At 38.5% G+C, this 19,342-nt stretch overlaps 2 protein-coding genes across 3 annotated transcripts; both read right to left on the minus strand.

Moving 5' to 3' along the window:
• Window positions 1-1,551: 1,551 nt before the first annotated feature.
• LOC144057798 (uncharacterized) lies at window positions 1,552-5,290 on the minus strand. Its single transcript, XM_077575711.1, has 4 exons — window positions 5,039-5,290; window positions 4,877-4,960; window positions 3,863-4,735; window positions 1,552-2,216 (listed from the first exon to the last, which is right to left on the minus strand). The coding sequence occupies exons 1-4, from the start codon at window positions 5,136-5,138 to the stop codon at window positions 1,837-1,839; spliced, it is 1,437 nt and encodes a 478-aa protein (XP_077431837.1). The 5' UTR covers window positions 5,139-5,290; the 3' UTR covers window positions 1,552-1,836.
• Window positions 5,291-6,527: 1,237 nt separating this feature from the next.
• Window positions 6,528-19,224, minus strand: colec10 (collectin sub-family member 10 (C-type lectin)). 2 transcript variants are annotated; one of them, XM_077575997.1, is made up of 7 exons: window positions 19,095-19,224; window positions 15,620-15,691; window positions 9,314-9,385; window positions 7,892-7,945; window positions 7,696-7,791; window positions 6,928-7,145; window positions 6,528-6,823 (listed from the first exon to the last, which is right to left on the minus strand). In XM_077575997.1, the coding sequence occupies exons 1-7, from the start codon at window positions 19,204-19,206 to the stop codon at window positions 6,581-6,583; spliced, it is 867 nt and encodes a 288-aa protein (XP_077432123.1). In that variant the 5' UTR covers window positions 19,207-19,224; the 3' UTR covers window positions 6,528-6,580. The 2 variants fall into 2 exon arrangements, with proteins under 2 accessions (XP_077432123.1, XP_077432124.1); XM_077575998.1 differs by lacking the exon at window positions 19,095-19,224 and adding an exon at window positions 18,520-18,546.
• Window positions 19,225-19,342: the final 118 nt, after the last annotated feature.

Below are 19,342 nucleotides of genomic sequence, written 5' to 3' on the forward strand. Positions count from 1 at the left end.
TAGCTTGTTTTGATTCGATTAGTTATGGTCCCACTGATTATTTACTATTTCTTTACCGCTGGCCTCGCATGTTTCACACTGCTGGTCAGCGAGCACGCAGGAGGAAAGATTCTGCACTCTGCTGGCAGGTATGTGCCTTACCAAAAAGCTCCAGTTTTGTCTCATATAAAGGAAAACGTTGGCTGCAGTCCTGTGAATCTTCTGAATAATATGTGCCACTGTTGTCACATGCAGAAACATCAAGCTGCTTGTAGATCATTGGTGCCAAGGTCTACAGTCCTGCATGTTTAGAGGTTTCCCTCCTCAAACACAGCTGAATCCAATCATCAGGATCGTTCAGGAATGTTCGAGGAGAGAAATCTATAAAGCATGCAAGACTACGGCCCTCAAGGACCGGAGTTTGACAGATGGTAGCCTTTACCTTTGACATGCTTGTCTATAATTTTCTTTCTAATGTCTTGAGACAACTTTCTCCCCCGTTTTCTGTCATCCATGTTCAAATTTTTTTTACACACCATGTCACCAAAAAGCACAATCACTATTTGTTAGAGGTGGGAATTTTTGAATGTCTCACGATTCAATTCCGTTTTTTGGGTCTGCGATTCAATTCAGAATCGATTTTCGAATAAGAACGATTTTTGATTCAAAATGATTTGATTGAACAATGATTTTTTTCTTCAATCTATAGATGTGCAAGGAATTGTAATGATCTACTACAGTATGACTCGCTAATGCTAATTAGCGCGCTCCTCAAGGCACTTTTATCACTCAAAAGGTCGGCTTCACACTGCAAAAAAACAACTTTTATTGGAATAACTTGATCGTGACTTTTTCTTCTACTCACTAATGTGGCTACAACTTAACAGTGTATTAGACCGCGTGGAACCACACTGCCCCTAAGTGGCCAAATTGGGTACAACATGAACAGCACTCCAAATAAAGGCACACACAGACAAAGGCAAGACAGTATAAAATAATTTAAATAAAATCGATTTGGGGACATTTACAATCGATTCTGAACTGTACTAAATGAGAATCGCGATTCTTATGATAATCGATTTTTTGGCGCACCCCTACTATTTGTTACCCTTTAAATAGGCAGACTGATTGATTATGCGTTTCAAGACAGCTGTGATACCAATTAAAGGACAAGTCTGAGTTAAACATGGCCCACTAGTCAAATCATTTTCAATCTTTCATTTTTGTCCAGGCCTGTTTCAACAATTCTGTTGAACGACAATTAAAAAGTAATGGCTCATTTTCAATACATTTGTACTTTTTTGGTTATTTTTGTAAGGCTCAGGTGATTTCAGTGACCATTGAGAGTTTTTCTTTCATTAACAGAGTGGTACCAACAATTTTGTCCAGGTGTGCATATATACTGTAAGCAAATTAATTATTTTCACTTTACTTTCACAAGTTTCGCTTCCATGGATAAGTTCACTTTAAAAACAGTAAATAATGTTAAAAAGCACAAACCATGAACTTCCCAAGACAACCTGCCCTTTCCCAATAACTAAATGGGATAAAAATAAAAAGGCTAATGCAGTATTTGTATTTTCTTTTTCTTTATTGTAACAATGGTTAATTTTTTAACATACTTGTATGGCATGTTAAGAGTGTTAAAATGAAAGAAAAACAAGAAATATAGAACTAAATATAATATATACAAAAATAAAACAAAAAACATTTCTTGTACAGTTAATCATGATGGTGTCATTTTGACCCTTGATGATTTATTTCATTTCCTGCTGGGCCAAAGATACAGTAGAAAAAGATGCTAATAGTTTTTGCACAATTCAACATGAGAGAACAGACACTCACACACACTCTGTGTTAATCCTCACAAATCCAAGAGAGAGTCTCTCTGCATGGCATGTCATTCCATCCCCGCCCTGAATGCGACTGCTCCACACAGTCCTCGACACTGCTATGATCATTCGGCTCCCCTTTTTGCCAGAATCCTTCAAAGTCCAGTTCATCTCCATTCACCCACGTCCACTTGCCCTCATGCGCCAAGTCAGACAGACCGATCCACACTCGATCATAATACGTGGAGATAAAATCCAGCTCCTCTTTTGAGGTGACAACGACCAAGTCACCTCCTCGGTCTTTACAGTCTCTTCTACTCGATTTCCATGACTTACTTTCGCCTTTCTCGGGGATGAAGTAGCATTTCTCCTTGAATTTGACCCAGTGCGTTGGGCACAGTTTTTCTAAAAGAAGCACAAAAAGTTTCCCATTTGAATGCAACAAAATGTACTCGTAGTAATCATCGTTTATGAGATCCAACATGAGAACATGATTAAATTTAGCTAGCTAGCTAAGATAGCTAAATTACGATAGCGTATTAGGGGCAGGCGTATGAACATGTATTTTTCTTTTCCAATTTGCCCCAAACTCAGAAACTTACAACAAATACACATAACGTAGCTATTGTCTAATGTGAGGAATTGTTGATGGTTAATGGGACATAAAATGGAAATTGCAGGATGGAGACAGATTAATTCTTAATCTAATTGTTTTTCTCTTTTTTTTAATCATTTTTATTCATTTCACATTTCCCAATACAAAACATTGAGTGTAGAACTCTTTAGAAACTTTACTCTTCATACACGGCAGCTTGAGCGACAACACTTCCTGATCCCCTATCAGCTGACAAACACTAACCAATCAGAAGCTAGCATACTTTAGGTAAATGCAAGTGAATGACAGAGAGCAGCAGATTCGACACATCAACTTAGCTACTTGTACAAAAAAATATATATAATAATAATGTATGAATGTGTAAATAATAATTCTGGAAAAGTAAATGTACAAGTAAAGATATATTTTAACAAATTAACTTAAATGCTCTATCAGGGGGTGGACCGAATGCTTAAAGCAACACAAAGGAACTTTCAGTTTACCTTGATTATGGCGGCGCCATATGGGCCAAAGCGGTATTATTATGCCTAAAGGAAGACCACATTTCCTATGAAGACAAGCGCATTGCGTCGTTTTTTAGCTCACGCTAGCGAGTGAAATCCGGGCCAATCCTTGACTGTCCTTTTAAACGGGTAGCTTCCCTTTTCCTTTTTTCTTTTTTGTCTCCTCGGACAAAACTTCTCAGTTGTTTTGCAGCTTCTGCCATGAAAGCAGTAATCGTGCGTCGACATTCAAATTGACTTCCGTCTTTGTAACGAATGAGGAAAGGGGGAAGTGACGTCTTTTTGTATGGCATACCATCCTCCTCAAAGTTGCTTAGTGCCAGTAAAAATGATACAGACCCACTCAGGCCATGGCAAAGGTACCATTCAACTAGTTTTAAGTCGATGATTCATCAGAGGAGTTATCGAAAAGTTCCTTAGTGCTACTTTAACATGATATGGTTAATCTCTGCTAAAACAATTCTTGTCTCCTTATTTGAAAAACCCGACCGAAAAGTATCGGCACAAAAATTCAGAGTTTTCTGCTACGTGTATTTGTCGTAAGCTTCTGAGTTTTTTTTCTTGCAAATCTTTATAAAGTGGCAAATGTTCGTTTTTTTTTCTCAGAATATTGCCCCCGCCCTAATTTTTTGTTTGTTTTTTTACGAGGCCCTAATATGCTGTCGTACTAAATTGATGCCCACGACCCTAATTAGGACAAATGGGGTCATGCCCGTTATTGACTATTGATTATTGCTGTATTATATTTTGGAAATGTTCGTTTTTGTGATGCAGCTCTTAATTTTATGAACAGTGAAGCCAAAGTGTCAGGTTCATTCTTCCTGTACTCTTTATCTTTCCCATTTAATTGCACACAGCAGGAGTCCCAAAGAAGGAATGAGGTGCGTTTACAATCAGGTTTCAACTTGTTTTTTTGCACGTGGGGTACTCACCCGTTCTGTTCCGATTCAACTCTTGAGCTTCCTCCTTTAACCCGTCTCGACTTTCAACCACTTTGTTCAATCGACTCTGCAGCACCTCCAGCTCTTTGGTCAGGTTGCTGGACACCGACCTCAGTTGGTCCCGCTCAACTGCGAGGCTGTCCCGCTCTGTCCTGAGGCCGTCTCGCTCAGTTTGGAGGCCATCTTTCTCATTTTTCAGCGTGTCTCGCTCACGTTTGAGAGCTTCTTGTCCCGTTAGCAGGGTGTCTCGCTCATGTTGGAGGGTCCCTTTGTCATTCTTGAGGGTGTCTCGCTCATTTTTGAGAGCCCCTTGCTCCTGTAGGAGAATGCTTTTATCATGCTTGAGAGTGTCCCGCTCACTTTTGAGAACTTCATGCTCAATTCGAAGGGTGTCCCGTTCATGTTGGAGGGTCTCTTTCTCATTCTTTAGGGTGTCCCGCTCACTTTTGAGCTTTTCTTCCTCATTTTTGTGGGCCCCTTTCTCAACATCCCGTTCACTTTTGAGAACCTCCTGCTCATTTTGGAGGGTGTGTAGCTCAGCGCTGATGGCTCCTTGTTGATTTTTTAGGGTGTCGCGTTCACTGTGGAGGGCATTTCGCTCCCTTTCTAAAACATCTCGCTGGTTCTGAAGGGCATCGCGATCATTTTGAAGGCGGTCTCGCTCCCCTTCTGCGGTCTCCTTTTCTTTTGTCACAGAACAGATCTTGGTCTCTAACTGATTATGACTTTCTAACAAGGTGTTGTATTTGCCTTGCAACTGGAAACATTGTAAAGTCAGATTGTGACATGTGGTGAGACCAACGGGCAGATGTTCAGCACCAATGGGCAGTTCTTCAGTGTCGTTTTGAGAGCTCGGTCCGATGTCTGCAACAAAATGAGCACATTCTGAATCCTTGAGAGAATCACAGAAGAACGATGTCATTAAGAGCTAAGGTAAGCTAGCCCATGCAATGACATAAGCAAAATGTTGTTTGGACTTGCAATCATGTCAAGGCATGTACTCACATTGGCCCAACATGGCAATGATGACAACCAGCAGCAGAAGATAGAGCAGCCCCAGACACACAGCAACAACTCCAATCCGCCATGCTGAGTCACAAATAAGAATCCGCGATTAGCAGTGTTTTTTGGTCGTCTTTATGCTTAAAAGATGTAAATCATTCTTACCTGATTTTGGAAATCTTCCTCCACATTCTGATTTAGATTCCATTAATTCCCAACCATCTCCTGCAATCATCCCCGATTTGCTGTTAAATGTCACTGGCATGTGTCTGATTTGTATTGACACCCTCTTGGATGTCACCCTACCATAAGTTTCACATGTGTCGCAACAAACCGTCCGTGTTAAGGCGCGGATCTGCTGAATCTGGGAAAAAAACAAAAACAAGGAATAGCCACGCCTTTGGATAGATTTAAAGGAGCTGTCTGGGGGGAAAAAAAGTTATGACCTGTATTAAGTTTTTATTATTATTATACAACTCTGAATAAACTGGCATCTTGTCATCTGGAGTGATTTAACATATGTGTGCTTTTATCCAGAATGAGTATTTTTTAATAACTAAGGGACATTTGGGTTATGTCTTTCATCATCAGTAGAAGGCGGTCCGAATCTTTAAGATTGGAAGACAGTCAGCAAACTTCATATTTCCTTTTTGCAAAAACAGGAAGTTTCAAAAGTGGGCATCGGCAAAATTGTCAGTGTGTATGACTTTGCGGTCCCAACTCAGCTTTTAAACACCTCAGCCTCAAATCAAATGTTTTAGATAGAAATGTGGTCCTGTCAAGACATAGTATCAAAACATTTGGTTAAAATGTGCAATTAGCCTATCCCAGCTGACTATAGGAAACATTGGACCTCACTAATTATGTGTACTCGAGATGGGTGATACCGGTACCAATACCAAACTTAGGTATCGGTATCGTGGAGGCTGCCGATACCAGTATCGGGTGCCTTCTTGTGGCCATTTTACGATTAGGAACTAAAGGGCCTACACGTCTTTGACAGATGCAATTAAGAGGCAATTTCTGTATGTATATGTATAGAAATAGAACATGATAATCGATCAATGCCATTAATGGGAAATGCTATATTAGAAAATACAGATCTGTTTAAAAATTTCTGTCATTGTTTTTTTTTTATTCAAATTGTATGTATCGAAAATTGTAAGCATCGAAAGTACTAATGGTAGCGGCGCTGAGTATTTTGTTCGCCAAACGTGCCTCTAATGCTAACCATTAAATGCAACTATTAAAAAATAGGATAAACATGAACATTTTGGGGCTATCTCACAATTATATATTTTTTAAATCTCGCAACCTCTGTCTGCGGGCTGAGATGAGTTGTTTTTTTTGTGATTTGATTTATTAGTGAATGAGGCCCATATATGTGCATGGAAGTTAATTAAGTCCAAACACACACGTTCAAATTGGCTAAAGCTGTGATTCCGTCTTTGGCCATTTGGGGATGCACTTCCACAACAAGACATATCAGCCACAGTATGAGGTACATGACTTGTCCCTTTAGGAGACAGAGGTCAACCAGTAAAACTCAAACACCTATTAATTTTCTATAGAAAGAAGAGAATTCATTCTTGCAGCATAAAACAAAGTTAAATACATGTTTTTTAAAAAAGAAGAAGCTTAAAACAGACATGTGTAAGTGTAATACATAATTTATTGGACTGTACTTGCATTAAAGTCTTCAACGACTCAAGATGTTGAGTAAATAGCCCTACTTCCTCCTCCTCCTCCTCCTCTTATCCTGCCTTTTGGAAACTCACAGATGAAAAACATAGCTGTGTCGCACTCCACATGACTCCATGTCCCTGTGCTGAGCAGCTCCACGCAGCTCGCGTTGTGGCTGGATGAAGCCAGCTCCTCGTCTTGACTCCATGCAGTGAAGTTGTTGAGTGGGTTGGAATCTGCATTCAGGGAGCTGTTTCTTCCGTCATGCTGAAGAATAAAATTGGGAAAACACATTGATGAGGGAACTACAACAAGCGTTGACGCTGATGGTATGTAAGCTTTTCAGTTCAAAACGGTGACTATGTACATACTATAAGCGTGTCTGTGTTATTAGGTTGCACTCCGATGTAAACCCTCGTGAGTCCAGACTGACTGACATAATCAGCCACGAGGCGGTTACTATTGATATTGTTGGGTAAGGCCAGGATGCCGCCTCTCAGCTTGCAGTTTAATGAGGCCTCCTTGAACCTTTTGGCCTCCTTCACTAGCAGGTAGTAGTGCTCGTCACTTTCTGTCAGGCCCAGCATGACTGTAAAAAAAAGAGGTGATACGTTTACAAGTATTTATTGCGTTGGAAAACAGTTTAAAAGTCATTTGAATGATAAACTGCTCAGGTAATAATTAGGGGTGGGAATCTTTGAATGTCTCATTTTTGATTCAAAATGATTTGATTGACAATGATCTTTTGCTTCAACCTATAGATGTGCAAGGAATTGTAATGATCTACTCCAGTCTGACTCGCTAATGCTAATTAGCGCGCTACTCGCGGCACTTTTATCACTCGAAAGAACGGCTCCACACTGCAAAAAAAAAAAAACTTAACTTGGCTACAACTTAACAGTGAATTAGACCGCGTGGAACCACACTGCCCCTAAGTGGCCAAATCGGAGTACAACATGAACAGCGCTCCAAATAAAGGCACACACAGACAAAGGCAAGACAGTTTAAAATAATTTCAATAAAATCGATTTTGGGACATTCTGAATCGTACTAAATGAGAATCGCGATTGTTATGAGAATAGATTTTTTGGCACACCCCTAATAATAATGTTGAAAGAGATAATATTCGACAAACTCACTATTTTTGACAAACTTGACTGTGTTCCTCAGCTTGGCCAACTTGACATCCATCTGTCCAACTACCCTCTTGTACCTTCCACAGTCACACGTGGTGCCTAAGTAAGTAAACAAAACATCATTTATATGATCAGAATCATCTCCTTCTATTGCTTTTGCTACCACTGAAATTGATGACAGCGTAACCCGTAGCCCTACCGGCTTTCCCTTTCAAACCCGAGGGTCCATCCAAGCCTGCTTCTCCTTTGTCCCCTAAAGAGGAATACACAATGCTTTATTTTCATGTCCAATGCACGTCTAGCACGAAGCATGATCTAAAACAAACTGAGTGTAAACAGATAAAAATACACATGCACCCACCCCGCATACTGTATACAAACTACATATTATTAAAATTTATTCCATTTTATTTGACAGTCAGACGACAACACATAATTTTGGACCCCTGAAATATAATATAGTACTGTATGATGACAAATTACTATTTTCAGTAATCCTGCTCAGAGATTTTTTGTTGTACTAATAGAATATCACCAATAGATGGTGATATCACACAAATGTGTAGAATGTTAGGATTTCACTTTTAACAGTGAAGTCAACGTAACAGTAGTTCTATGATCTTATGTAGTGTTTAGTCCAAGCAAATCCATATGAACTAAATGTGTTAAGTGAATTAAAGGAGACGTACAAGTACATTAGCAATTCCTAACCAGGGTACCGTGACACCCAAGTGAGCCATGAGAGCTCATCAGTTGTGTCGCAGGAAATTATCCGGTTTGATTTAATTTGTCAGAAAATTATTGTTTATTAATTACAAATACACTTTTATTCATCTATCTATGCCCTATAAAGAGCGACAGTCAGATCAATTAAATGTTCTTCCATTAGGTGGCAGAAAATACAATATACCTGTTGACTTCATGCGCATAGATCAGCTTCAATTTAATTAAATCTTCCTTGATTTCACAATGAGTCAGTCAATTTGTGAATAAATTGAGACAAAATCAACACCATAGGGTCAATAAAGCAAATTTCACACTGCACTTAGTATTTGTGGTGTAATTACCCATTTAAACATTTTTCTTAATCTCATTGGCCAATTACCTGGCTAAAATTCATTCATAGCATAAAAAATGTGCCCACCTCTGGCTTAGATACTTAGTGAGCTAAAGTTTCACGGGTTTGACGGCAACACTGCTCCTGAAACTGAATTATTTTTGTTTCAACTGTTTAATGAGTTGTGACCTCACTGTTTACATGTTACAAAGACATTTTTCCTGTAAGCTTTTTAAAACTAATGATTACGGAGAAAAGTGATTGCTCAGAGTAGCACTCGTTAAAACAAAAATATCAACCACACGGAGAAACACAACAGCATGACATCATTTATTCCGCTATGTGATAACCTCAGAAATAGGTTAAAGGGTAACAGGATTCACAACATTATTGTATTGTTTTTTTTTTTGCTTTTTATGCTTAGGAAACTCCACCCAGTGGCCATTTTTACTTGCATATCCACAGATAACTTATAGAAGTTACTACGCCACAAAATTAAAATACTTTATGGCTATTTTTACGCAATACTGTGATAGTGTGCAGCCTTCAAATGACTTTCGATACCTTGGTCTCCACTGGGTCCCGCTTTTCCCATGGGACCCACGTCGCCCTTGAGGCCCACTTCTCCCGATGCTCCTGGAAATCCAGAGAAAGAACGAAAGGCGAGCTGTCATATTTTAGACATCTATTAACGACTTTAATACATCATGCAAATAAAAGTTGCACACAGCATGTTTGTTTCTATTTATTTGTTACTGGAAATAATAATAAACAACACATATGGCAAACATTACCACACTTCAATGAAGAATCCCTTATTTATTTTCGCCTTTGATTAGTATGTGATTTTTGTGATTGTGATTTTTGCCAGCGTCATTGGAGTGATTAAATGGCAACACATGTAATGTACAGTATGTAAGCATGTGGGGGAATATGCAGCATCATGTGACACGTGCTCTTTGAGAGCGGCACCCGGAAATGTTAGCGTGTGTATGGGAATGTTTAGCCGGCTAATGAGCATTGTGTTATACTGGTAAGTAGTCAGTCAATAAAGCCCATCTTGGATGTGTAACAATGCCTTTGTCGTTACTTCACTGTAGGCCTCTGATCCCGTCATAGCACAAAGGCACTTCGCAAACTTGGACGCGGGACGGGTGGTTAGCTTAGCGTTAGCTAGCCAGTACAACAGACGACGCGTATGTATTTAAAACTTTACCAAAAGTGAAAAAAAACCCACCCTTGAGTTATTTTAAACTAAAAAGGCAAAATTGCTGCTACACGTCAGCTGCATACGGTCTTGGGACACCCCGTTAGTTTTCCAAAAAAAGGGAATACTCTAAAGGCTTGATAAAGCACTTTGGACAACATATGGTGTCGATAAAGTATGGAGGAACTGCAAACATTAAAAATAAATAAATGACTAAATAAATACAAGTGAAAATAAAAACGGATATTTTATATATATATATATATATATATATATATATATATATATAAATCCCTAACTAAATAAAAGTACAAATAAATGTCAAAATAAATTTATGAATAGAAATAAATATCAATCAATCAATAAAAACGCTCTGCTCTCACATTTATTTATTTCATGCTGCGGTCGAAATGTTATTCAAATAAGAGGCGGTCCTAAGCATGTATTGGGTTGAGCTGTTGCAAACTGCCTAGTGCGAGCGGGTCGGCAAAAAGGGAAGTCTTGGAAGTTTTGCATGGAGAGCTCCACCAACGGACGACTATCTTGTCCACTGTCACCACAATTTGCGACTTGAGTTGCTCGACAACCAGTTGTGGTGACAGTGGACAAGATAGTCGTCCATTGCTGGAGCTCTCCAATGCAAGTGGGTGAGACTTCCTTATTCGCCAACCCGCCAACCCAAGACACGCTTAGGGCCGCCCCCGCATTTGAATAACATTTGGACCTGACAGCGTCTGGAGCATGAAATATATAAATGTGAGAGCAGAGCATTTATATTTATTGATTGATATTTATTTCTATTTATATATTTGTTGTTGTTTTTGTTTCAACATTTATTTCTATATTAATTTTTGTTTTTGGAATCTCATTTTTTATCATTGTATTTATTTAGGGATATATTTATATTTTGTTGTTTTTATTTCCATTTATATAATTTTTTTTTGTATTTGATTTTTGAATTATATTTTTACATCAGTTTTTATTTTCACTTCAATGTATTTATTTATCTTTATTTATTTTTTTCAGCATTTTTAATTTGGGCAGTTTTGGTCCTCCATAATAAAGGGCTATATAAGTGCACTTCATTTACCGTTATGATCAAATTAGATTTGCTTTTGGGACTATGACGTCTTATTCAGCAAAGGTACAATTAGTAGGCTAACCCATTCCAATCAAATTGGGATTTGGTGGTAAAATGGTAAAAGAATATGCAAACATGCTTTGGGGCGGCGTGCTTGCTATTTCTCGGTGGCAGCCATGCTTCAAAAACATTTTCGGGGGGGGGGGGGGGGGGGCACACAGTCCAACCTTTTCATTGATGGAGTGGTGGGGGAGGGTAATGCTGCGACAAAGTACCGTACTGGTCAAGCATGGCCGTGCAACCATATGTAGTATGTAGAAAATGGCTGTATATTAATGGAATGGAGTATGTAATTATAAATGTCAATATACACCAAAAACCCATTTGAGTCAAACTTAATTATCTTCCGCAAGGAAAATTTATTTTCTTTTTTCTGAATAAAACCCACAAATTCAGACTGTTTCATAGGGTTTAACGTGTGTGTGTGTGTGTGTGTGTGTAAAGTACGGCCAAACCATGGCCTTCTGCTGTGATTATTACCACAGGAAACTATTCCAGTGGAAATGAATGATATTTGAAATAGAAAATGACACATTGGAGAGGGCTGTTGCTATGAGAGAGAAGTGGCACACACATGTTCACAAGTTTATTTGCTTCTTGATGATGTGTAATTAAGTGTTGCTAAAATTTATGTGTCCTAATGAAAATACGGGACAAAATGTCTTGTCAATATTAAATACAAGTTATACTAGGCTATGTGTGTAAATACACACATTACACATCACAATTCAACACTGAGAGTAGACTGTGATGAGAGAGAACAATTGTTCTCTGCTATTTATAGAAATTGGATGTTGCTTTGTCTTCCCCGAGTTTAGAGTTGACAAATGTTGTTTTCCGTGTGCTTACACTAGCCAGTTAAACCGTTCATCCATCTTTCAGATAACACTTGTTCCTATCGCTGCAGTTGCTTTTTATAACGGGCCAAACCCTCCAACTGGCTTAACGTCTGGATTCCCCATGCAGCTGCTGGAGGATAACGAGGTGAAAGGCCTCATTTTTCACGATGAAGACGCTTTTGAAAGCACACTTCAGCGAGTTCAGTACAATGACACAGATGTTAAAGGGTCTTTTCAAGCTGTGATTAGAATCCTGATCTGAACCCTTTACCCTGGATTGCTTGTTCAATGCTGAACTGGCTGACATCAAACTCATGTGCCGAGCCATATTTTTCATTTGTCAACACGTGCTTCACTGTTGGCTTCCATCACGGCAATTAACTCCCACAATAACAAATTCACAGCTAAAATGAAACTTTAACTTAAATGTTTGTGGGGGCGGGGATCCACCATCGTTTGTTGACATTAATAAACCAAGAGCAACACATTGTTTTTGTTTCCAGGGCATTAGCTGTGCTTTAGTCTCTCTTAACATTCCAAAATTAAGCCACGCTTTCCTGTAAAATCTCCTCAATTAAAAAGTGGAATTTATGCGTCATCTGTTGAGCTCTTGACATACTGCAGCTAAGATGTCGAAGGCTGTGATGGTGCTACAGTAAGTAAGTGTACACACAGAAACCATAATGGCTCATCATGGCTACGCAAGTCACTCCAAGTAGAATAATGTTTACATTTAGTACTTACTATTTACGAGATTAGTCAATGAAGATTTGTGGAGAGTAACGACGGTACTTGACAGTCATTGTGTGTGTGTGTGTGTGTGTGTGTCTAGGTATCTTTTTATACTGTCACTGACCTCATTGCCTAACCCAAAAGGAACCATTAGAAAGGCAGCATTAAAAGGATATTTATTTACATGAACGGTTCTCATGTTCTGTTGTTACAGTGTTAATTGAATATCTCTGTGACGGTGTCAATCAAAACTTCAACATCAGAATTTTTTTCTGTAAAATTGATGTCTAGTTGATTGATTGAAATATAGCAAACCTATAAAACAGTAGATTTATGTATTAAGCACCATTTTTCAAGGTGTATTAAGGCCTTAACATCAGAAAAAAATATTTAAGGCTTCCTTTTCAGGATTTGTGGACGGACTGTAAGAGTTTCTTTTTAAACGGTCTGTGAATGATAGCATCACCCCCCCCCCCCACCCATTTTATAGAGGACCACAATATGCCAAAATTAAAATTAAAAAAAAGGCTAAATACATAGATGAATGACTAAAGTGAAAATAAAAATGGATATAAAAAATATAATTCAAAAATTAAATACAAAAAATAAATATAAATGGAAATAAAAAAACTCTCTTTCCCTCTCTCTCTCTCTCTCTCTCTCTCTCTCTCTCTCTATATATATATATATATATATATATATATATATATATATATATATATATATATACACGCACGCGCGCGCACACACACTCATACACACAAAAATAAAGTAAAAATGAATACAAAAATAACAAACGAGATTGAAAAAATAAAAATAAATGTAAAAATAAATGTTTTCGATTTATATATCTATTTTTGTATTTAGTTCGAGAATTATTTTTATAATTATTTTTATTTATGATATATATATATATATATATATATATACATATATACACATCCATTTTCTTAACCGCTTTTCCTCACAAGGGTCGCTGGAGCCTATCCCAGCTGGCTTCGGGCAGTAGGCGGGGTACACCCTGATATATATATATATATATATATATATATACAGTGAGGAAAATAAGTATTTCACCCCCTGGTGATTTTGTGAGTTTGACCCTTTACAAAGAAAGGAACGGTCTATAATTTTCATGGTAGGTTCATCTTAACAGTGAGAGACAGAATATTAAAAAAAATCCCAGGAAATCACATTATATTAATTTTAAACATTTATTTGTCTTTTATTGAGGAAAATAAGTATTTCACCCCCTAGCAAAACATGACTCAGTACTTGGTGGAGAAACCCTTGTTGGCAAGCACAGCGGTCAGACGTTTCTTGTAGTTGGTCACCAAGTTTGTGCAGATCCCAGGAGGGATTGTGGCCCACTCCTCTTTGCAGATCCTCTCCAAATCCTGAAGATTTCGAGGCTGTTGCTTGGCAACTCGAAGCTTCAGCTCCCTCCACAAGTTCTCTATAGGATTAAGGTCTGGAGACTGACTAGGCCACTCCATAACCTTAATGTGCTTCTTCTTGAGCCACTCCTTTGTTGCCTTTGCTGTATGTTTTGGGTCATTGTCATGCTGAAACACCCATCCACGACCCATTTTCAATATCCTGGCTGAGGGAAGGAGGTTCTCACCCAAGATTTCCCGGTACATGGCCCCATTCATCCTCCCCTCCATCCGGTGAAGTCGTCCTGTACCCTTAGCAGAGAAACAGCCCCAAAACATAATGTTTCCACCACCATGCTTGACGGTGGGGATGGTGTTCTTGGGGTCAAAGTCAGCTTTTTTCGCCCTCCAAACACGGCGAGTCGAGTTGATGCCAAAGAGCTTGATTTTAGTCTCATCTGACCACAGCACTTTCTCCCAAGCCTCCTCTGAATCATCCAGGTGCTCATTGGCAAACTTCAGACGGGCCTGTACATGTGCCTTCTTGAGCAGGGGGACCTTGCGGGCACTACAGGATTTCAATCCATTACGGCGTAGTGTGTTACCAATGGTCATCTTGGTGACTGTGGTCCCAGCTGCCTTGATATCATCAACAAGCTCCTGCCGTGTAGTTCTGGGTTGTTTCCTCACCTTTCTCATGATCCGGTTCACTCCACGAGGTGAGATCTTGCGTGGAGCACCAGACCGAGGGAGATTGATGGTCAATTGATGTGTCTTCCATTTTCTAACTATCGCACCAACAGTTGACTCCTTTTCACTCAGCTGCTTGCTAATGGTCTTGTAGCCCATTCCAGCCTTGTGCAGGTCTACAATCTTGTCCCTGACGTCCTTAGACAGCTCTTTGGTCTTGCCCATTGTGGAGAGGTTGGAATCTGATGCATTGATTGATTCTGTGAACAGGTGTGTTTTTATACAGGTAACGGGAACTTAATTAGGAATACCAATTAAGTAAGAGGACTAATGTGTGTGCCTCCTGGTCACATGACCGGTCTGTGGGAGCCAGAATTCTTGCTGGTTGGTAGGGGGTGAAATACTTATTTTCCTCAATAAAAGACAAATAAATGTTTAAAATTAATATAATGTGATTTCCTGGGATTTTTTTTAATATTCTGTCTCTCACTGTTAAGATGAACCTACCATGAAAATTATAGACCGTTCCTTTCTTTGTAAAGGGTCAAACTCACAAAATCACCAGGGGGTGAAATACTTATTTTCCTCATATATATATATATATATATTTTTTTTTTTTCCCCCCCCCACTATTCTGTATAAATGGTAAGTTGAATTTGGGTATCTTTTGAGCTAGTATTGGACTCATTAGTTAGGTGTTCGACCTCATAGACAAAAGTTAAGTTCCATTCGTACCAAATATCTACAAATGAAATGTAATCAGGCTTTATAGGAATGTGGCTGCTTTATGTTAATACATTTAATGCATTTTATGTTGGACTTGTGACCTTAATTTGATATCAGATTTGGATGTGTTACAATGTGCAGAGCAAGAGTTGTATAGACCTGGATGTCCCGGTGGTCCATCCTTTCCCATTCTGCCCTCATCTCCTTCATTTCCAATCTCACCTTGGTCTCCTGCATAGACAGGAAGAGGACAAAAGAGACATAATAGATTTCTCAAAAAAGTTTGGATTATATGCAGGGTCGGGGAATGCTGGTCCAGAAACTGTAAAGCCTTCAACAGTTTGGCTTTAGCCACAGGTGCTTCTACTCAACAGGGTGAGACAAGCTCGTTTACCTGCCAGTTGAGTGGAAGCACCTGTGGCTAATTTTTTTTTTACTTTTTAGACCTGAATTCCCCAACTCTGGTTATATAGCATACTGTATATCAAAATCTGTTATCATCAATGGGGTCCATAATTAACAACTGATCCGATATCCTACAATGAGGGATGTGATTGTATCAAAGTTCTAATGTAAGGTTTATCCTTTGTGGATGTGTTTTGATTCTGCATGCTTAAAAAAAAAAAGAAAAAAAAAAGCCAAAGCCTATTTCTTTCTTTTTTTTTTAAAGCAAAGGTTCCATTCAACTATTAATTATGACATCATTTTTTTGGGAGTCAATAACAAAAATGAGGTGTACAAGTTTTTGGCTACATGGGATGTCTGATGTAGCTGCCAAGGACACTTTGTAACCTAGGTGCTGGGCAAAGGCAGGATGGCAACAAACATCTTTGAACTGGGGCATATTAAGACGCTTACTTCTGAAAGCCTTATTAGAATTGTTTTCTGTACACCATAATAAATTCTTCACAGTGAAATTACTTAATGCTATGTAATTACTTCAGGCTCTGTTTGACTTAGACAGTAATTAGTGTGGCTATTTCTGATATACCGCAGTTTACCATCAACAATTTAGAATTTAGGACGTAACCTAATTTCAAGTTCTTAGGAGAAATACGGTAAAGTGAATTAATTTATTCCAGGCTCAAACAGCAAGTCAACCACTGTATAATAAATCAAAAATAAAGTACATCTATTTACTCTTTGAAGGCGTTCGACAGACACATATTGGTGAGGGAAAAGGAAGGTCTTTGCCTAGTAGCATGTTTTAAAGATATTGCTGGAATTGATGAGTTAAAGAGGTAGTCAACAAAAAATGTCTTTACATTACCCACTAGTTTAGATAAAGCAGCAAAATACACCTGTTATTAATCTCAGGGGGTGGCCATTTTGTTATTTACAGTTGACTGAAAATGACAGTTGCTCAGTACTAAAGTAATGAGCAATCATGGCTCAGCGTGGAAAAGTCACATGACAAATCTCAGAGAACAGGTGAGTCGTGATTGGTTGTTGCCTGAGCCCCGAGCAACTGTGATTTCTTTTTCACCCGACAGCAAGTAGCAAAATGGCCTCCCCCTGAGATCGATAAAAACGGGTGGCTTTTGCCATTACCTCATATGCCACGGAAATAATATTAATCAGAAAGTCGTGTTTGGACTTGTGGGGGCGCAAACCACATATTGACTTCCCCTATAAGTTTGTAAAGTGTAATAAATTAAGGCCTATTGGCTATTATGTTAGCATCTGCCTGGTAACTAGTGCTAATTTTATCCGCCATTTTAGAATTTACTCTCAGTTTTAGTCCAGTTTCAATCACACTTGTTCGTCAACCTCATCCCGTTTTTATTTAGTTCATTTTTAGTCGACTATAATTCTAATATTTTATTTTAATCCAAGAAAACATTTTATTCATCTAGTTTTAGTCAACAAAAACTGTCATTGTTTTATTCTAGTTTTAATCAGGACAATCAGTTTACCCCTGTATGTATATATATTTTTGTCAACAGATTATGTTGATCATTTCGAATCTAAAACATAAAAAATTCTCTCATCTTTTTGATAAACAACAACTTCACATACAATTACAGTATATCAACAAGTGGCTACTATTGCTCCATGCTATGAGCTAGTAAATTAGCCAGCATTAGTTAGCGGTCGGTTTAACATTATTGTTGGAACGCTATAGCCATTGGCTTATTGTTACGTTCTAATTATAATTTACTTTTTTTTTTTTTTTTTTAAACCTTTCACCGTAAATCCACCACCTGTCTGTCCCATGTGTTTGTGCATGTTGCACTTGCTAGCTGCAGATTTGAAAGGGGTGTGTCACTGTGTGTCACATGATAGTGTCACAGTGACAGATTAGCAGAGACAAGAATTTACAAAAATCTTATAATTTTCATCTCGTTTTTGTTCATGAACTAAAATGTCCATAGATTTTAGTTAAGTTAAGTGAATTACATTTTCGTATCGTCTTCATTAGTCAATGAAAATGCATACTGAATTAGTCCCAGTTATTGTTTATTAATGAGGGTTTTAGTCTAGTCTAGTTTTAGTCCGGTTAAAAATGTGCATTGACAAAAAAAAAATTGTTACGTTTTTGTTGACGAAATTAACACTACTGGTAACAATAATGTTTGTATGATCATAAGCGACCACGGTCTTTTCGATGTTGCAATAAGTTCCATTTCTAGTTCACTAAATAAAAAAAACAACACCAAAAGCCAGAGAAATAGCTAAACATTGACGAACATGTATCAGCGATATTGCAAAATTAAAACCAATCAAGTAAGCATTAAGTCAGTTTAGAATGGTGTGACATTTGATTTAAACCCGAACCACTCGTTCCATCACGCATATCCTGTCACCATATAAAAACAGGATGGAGACGCAAAAGTATGAGGTAATAGGAAGCCTGAAAAAGTGGCACAGCGAGAGAAAAGTGACGAAGCGTGACTGTAGTGTGTTCCACAAAAACCTGGACCACACATCAGATGGCACTTAGAATACGCAAACATGGGCAAAGTCCTCGTCATATGATGAATTCTGCAGTCATTTGTATCTAAAACTCTTGTCCAAATAATCAGTTCATTTTTAGCGGCAGCTGTCTAAATACGCACCGTTTCGATTGGGACTTTCTCAGTGGCACCGCACACACAAACAGGTCTTAACTTCCTCACTCACTCTCTCCACGTCATCTCACATTACGTTAGTGTCCTCTTGGCACAAACGTGGAAAAAAAAATGCTGCTTAACTTTTCCTGGTGTGTGTTTTATTGGCTCTGTCTGAATCAGCAGGGGAATAAGCTACTGGATGTTGTAAAATGGAAAGGCATTCCCTCCTAAAAAATCTGTGGGGTAACAGTCAGCTCGCTGTTAAACGACAGGACATTACATGCTGGGTATCGTTATCAACAACCCTATAAAGCCCTCCAAAATTATTCTTGGTGTTTCCTTAGAATTTTCCATTCCGTCTTTCATTTGACCACATACTGACATTAATAAGACAACCAAATTACAAGAGACAAGCCAACTTGTTAAATAGCCAACAGTCTGGAATGGAAAAGTATTTGCATTGCTGAATCCCCATTTATAGTGGGAGTTACTGTATAATAACCTAACACAAGTATACACTACTTTAACCCTTTAAAACAAAGCAGAGCTGAACATCATACTGTATAAGTGGTTGTGTTTACCTTTAGCTCCAGGTATGAGGGAGTTGCTGCAGACTTGGGGAGATGCGGAAACATAGCATAATGCTGCCGCAACACAAAATAAGAAGAACCCAGTTGTGTGTCTTGCCATCATGTACCAAAGGAAATTGTTGAGAAATATTGTGTGCCTACTGAGAGATGTAAGAAACGGCCAGCAGGTCAGTGCAGCACTAACGAGCAGATCTCTCTCTCTCTCTCTCTCTCTCTCTTTCACACACATTCACGCGCAC

Source organism: Vanacampus margaritifer, chromosome 9, assembly GCF_051991255.1.
Source record: "Vanacampus margaritifer isolate UIUO_Vmar chromosome 9, RoL_Vmar_1.0, whole genome shotgun sequence".
Classification (NCBI taxonomy): Eukaryota; Metazoa; Chordata; class Actinopteri; order Syngnathiformes; family Syngnathidae; genus Vanacampus; species Vanacampus margaritifer.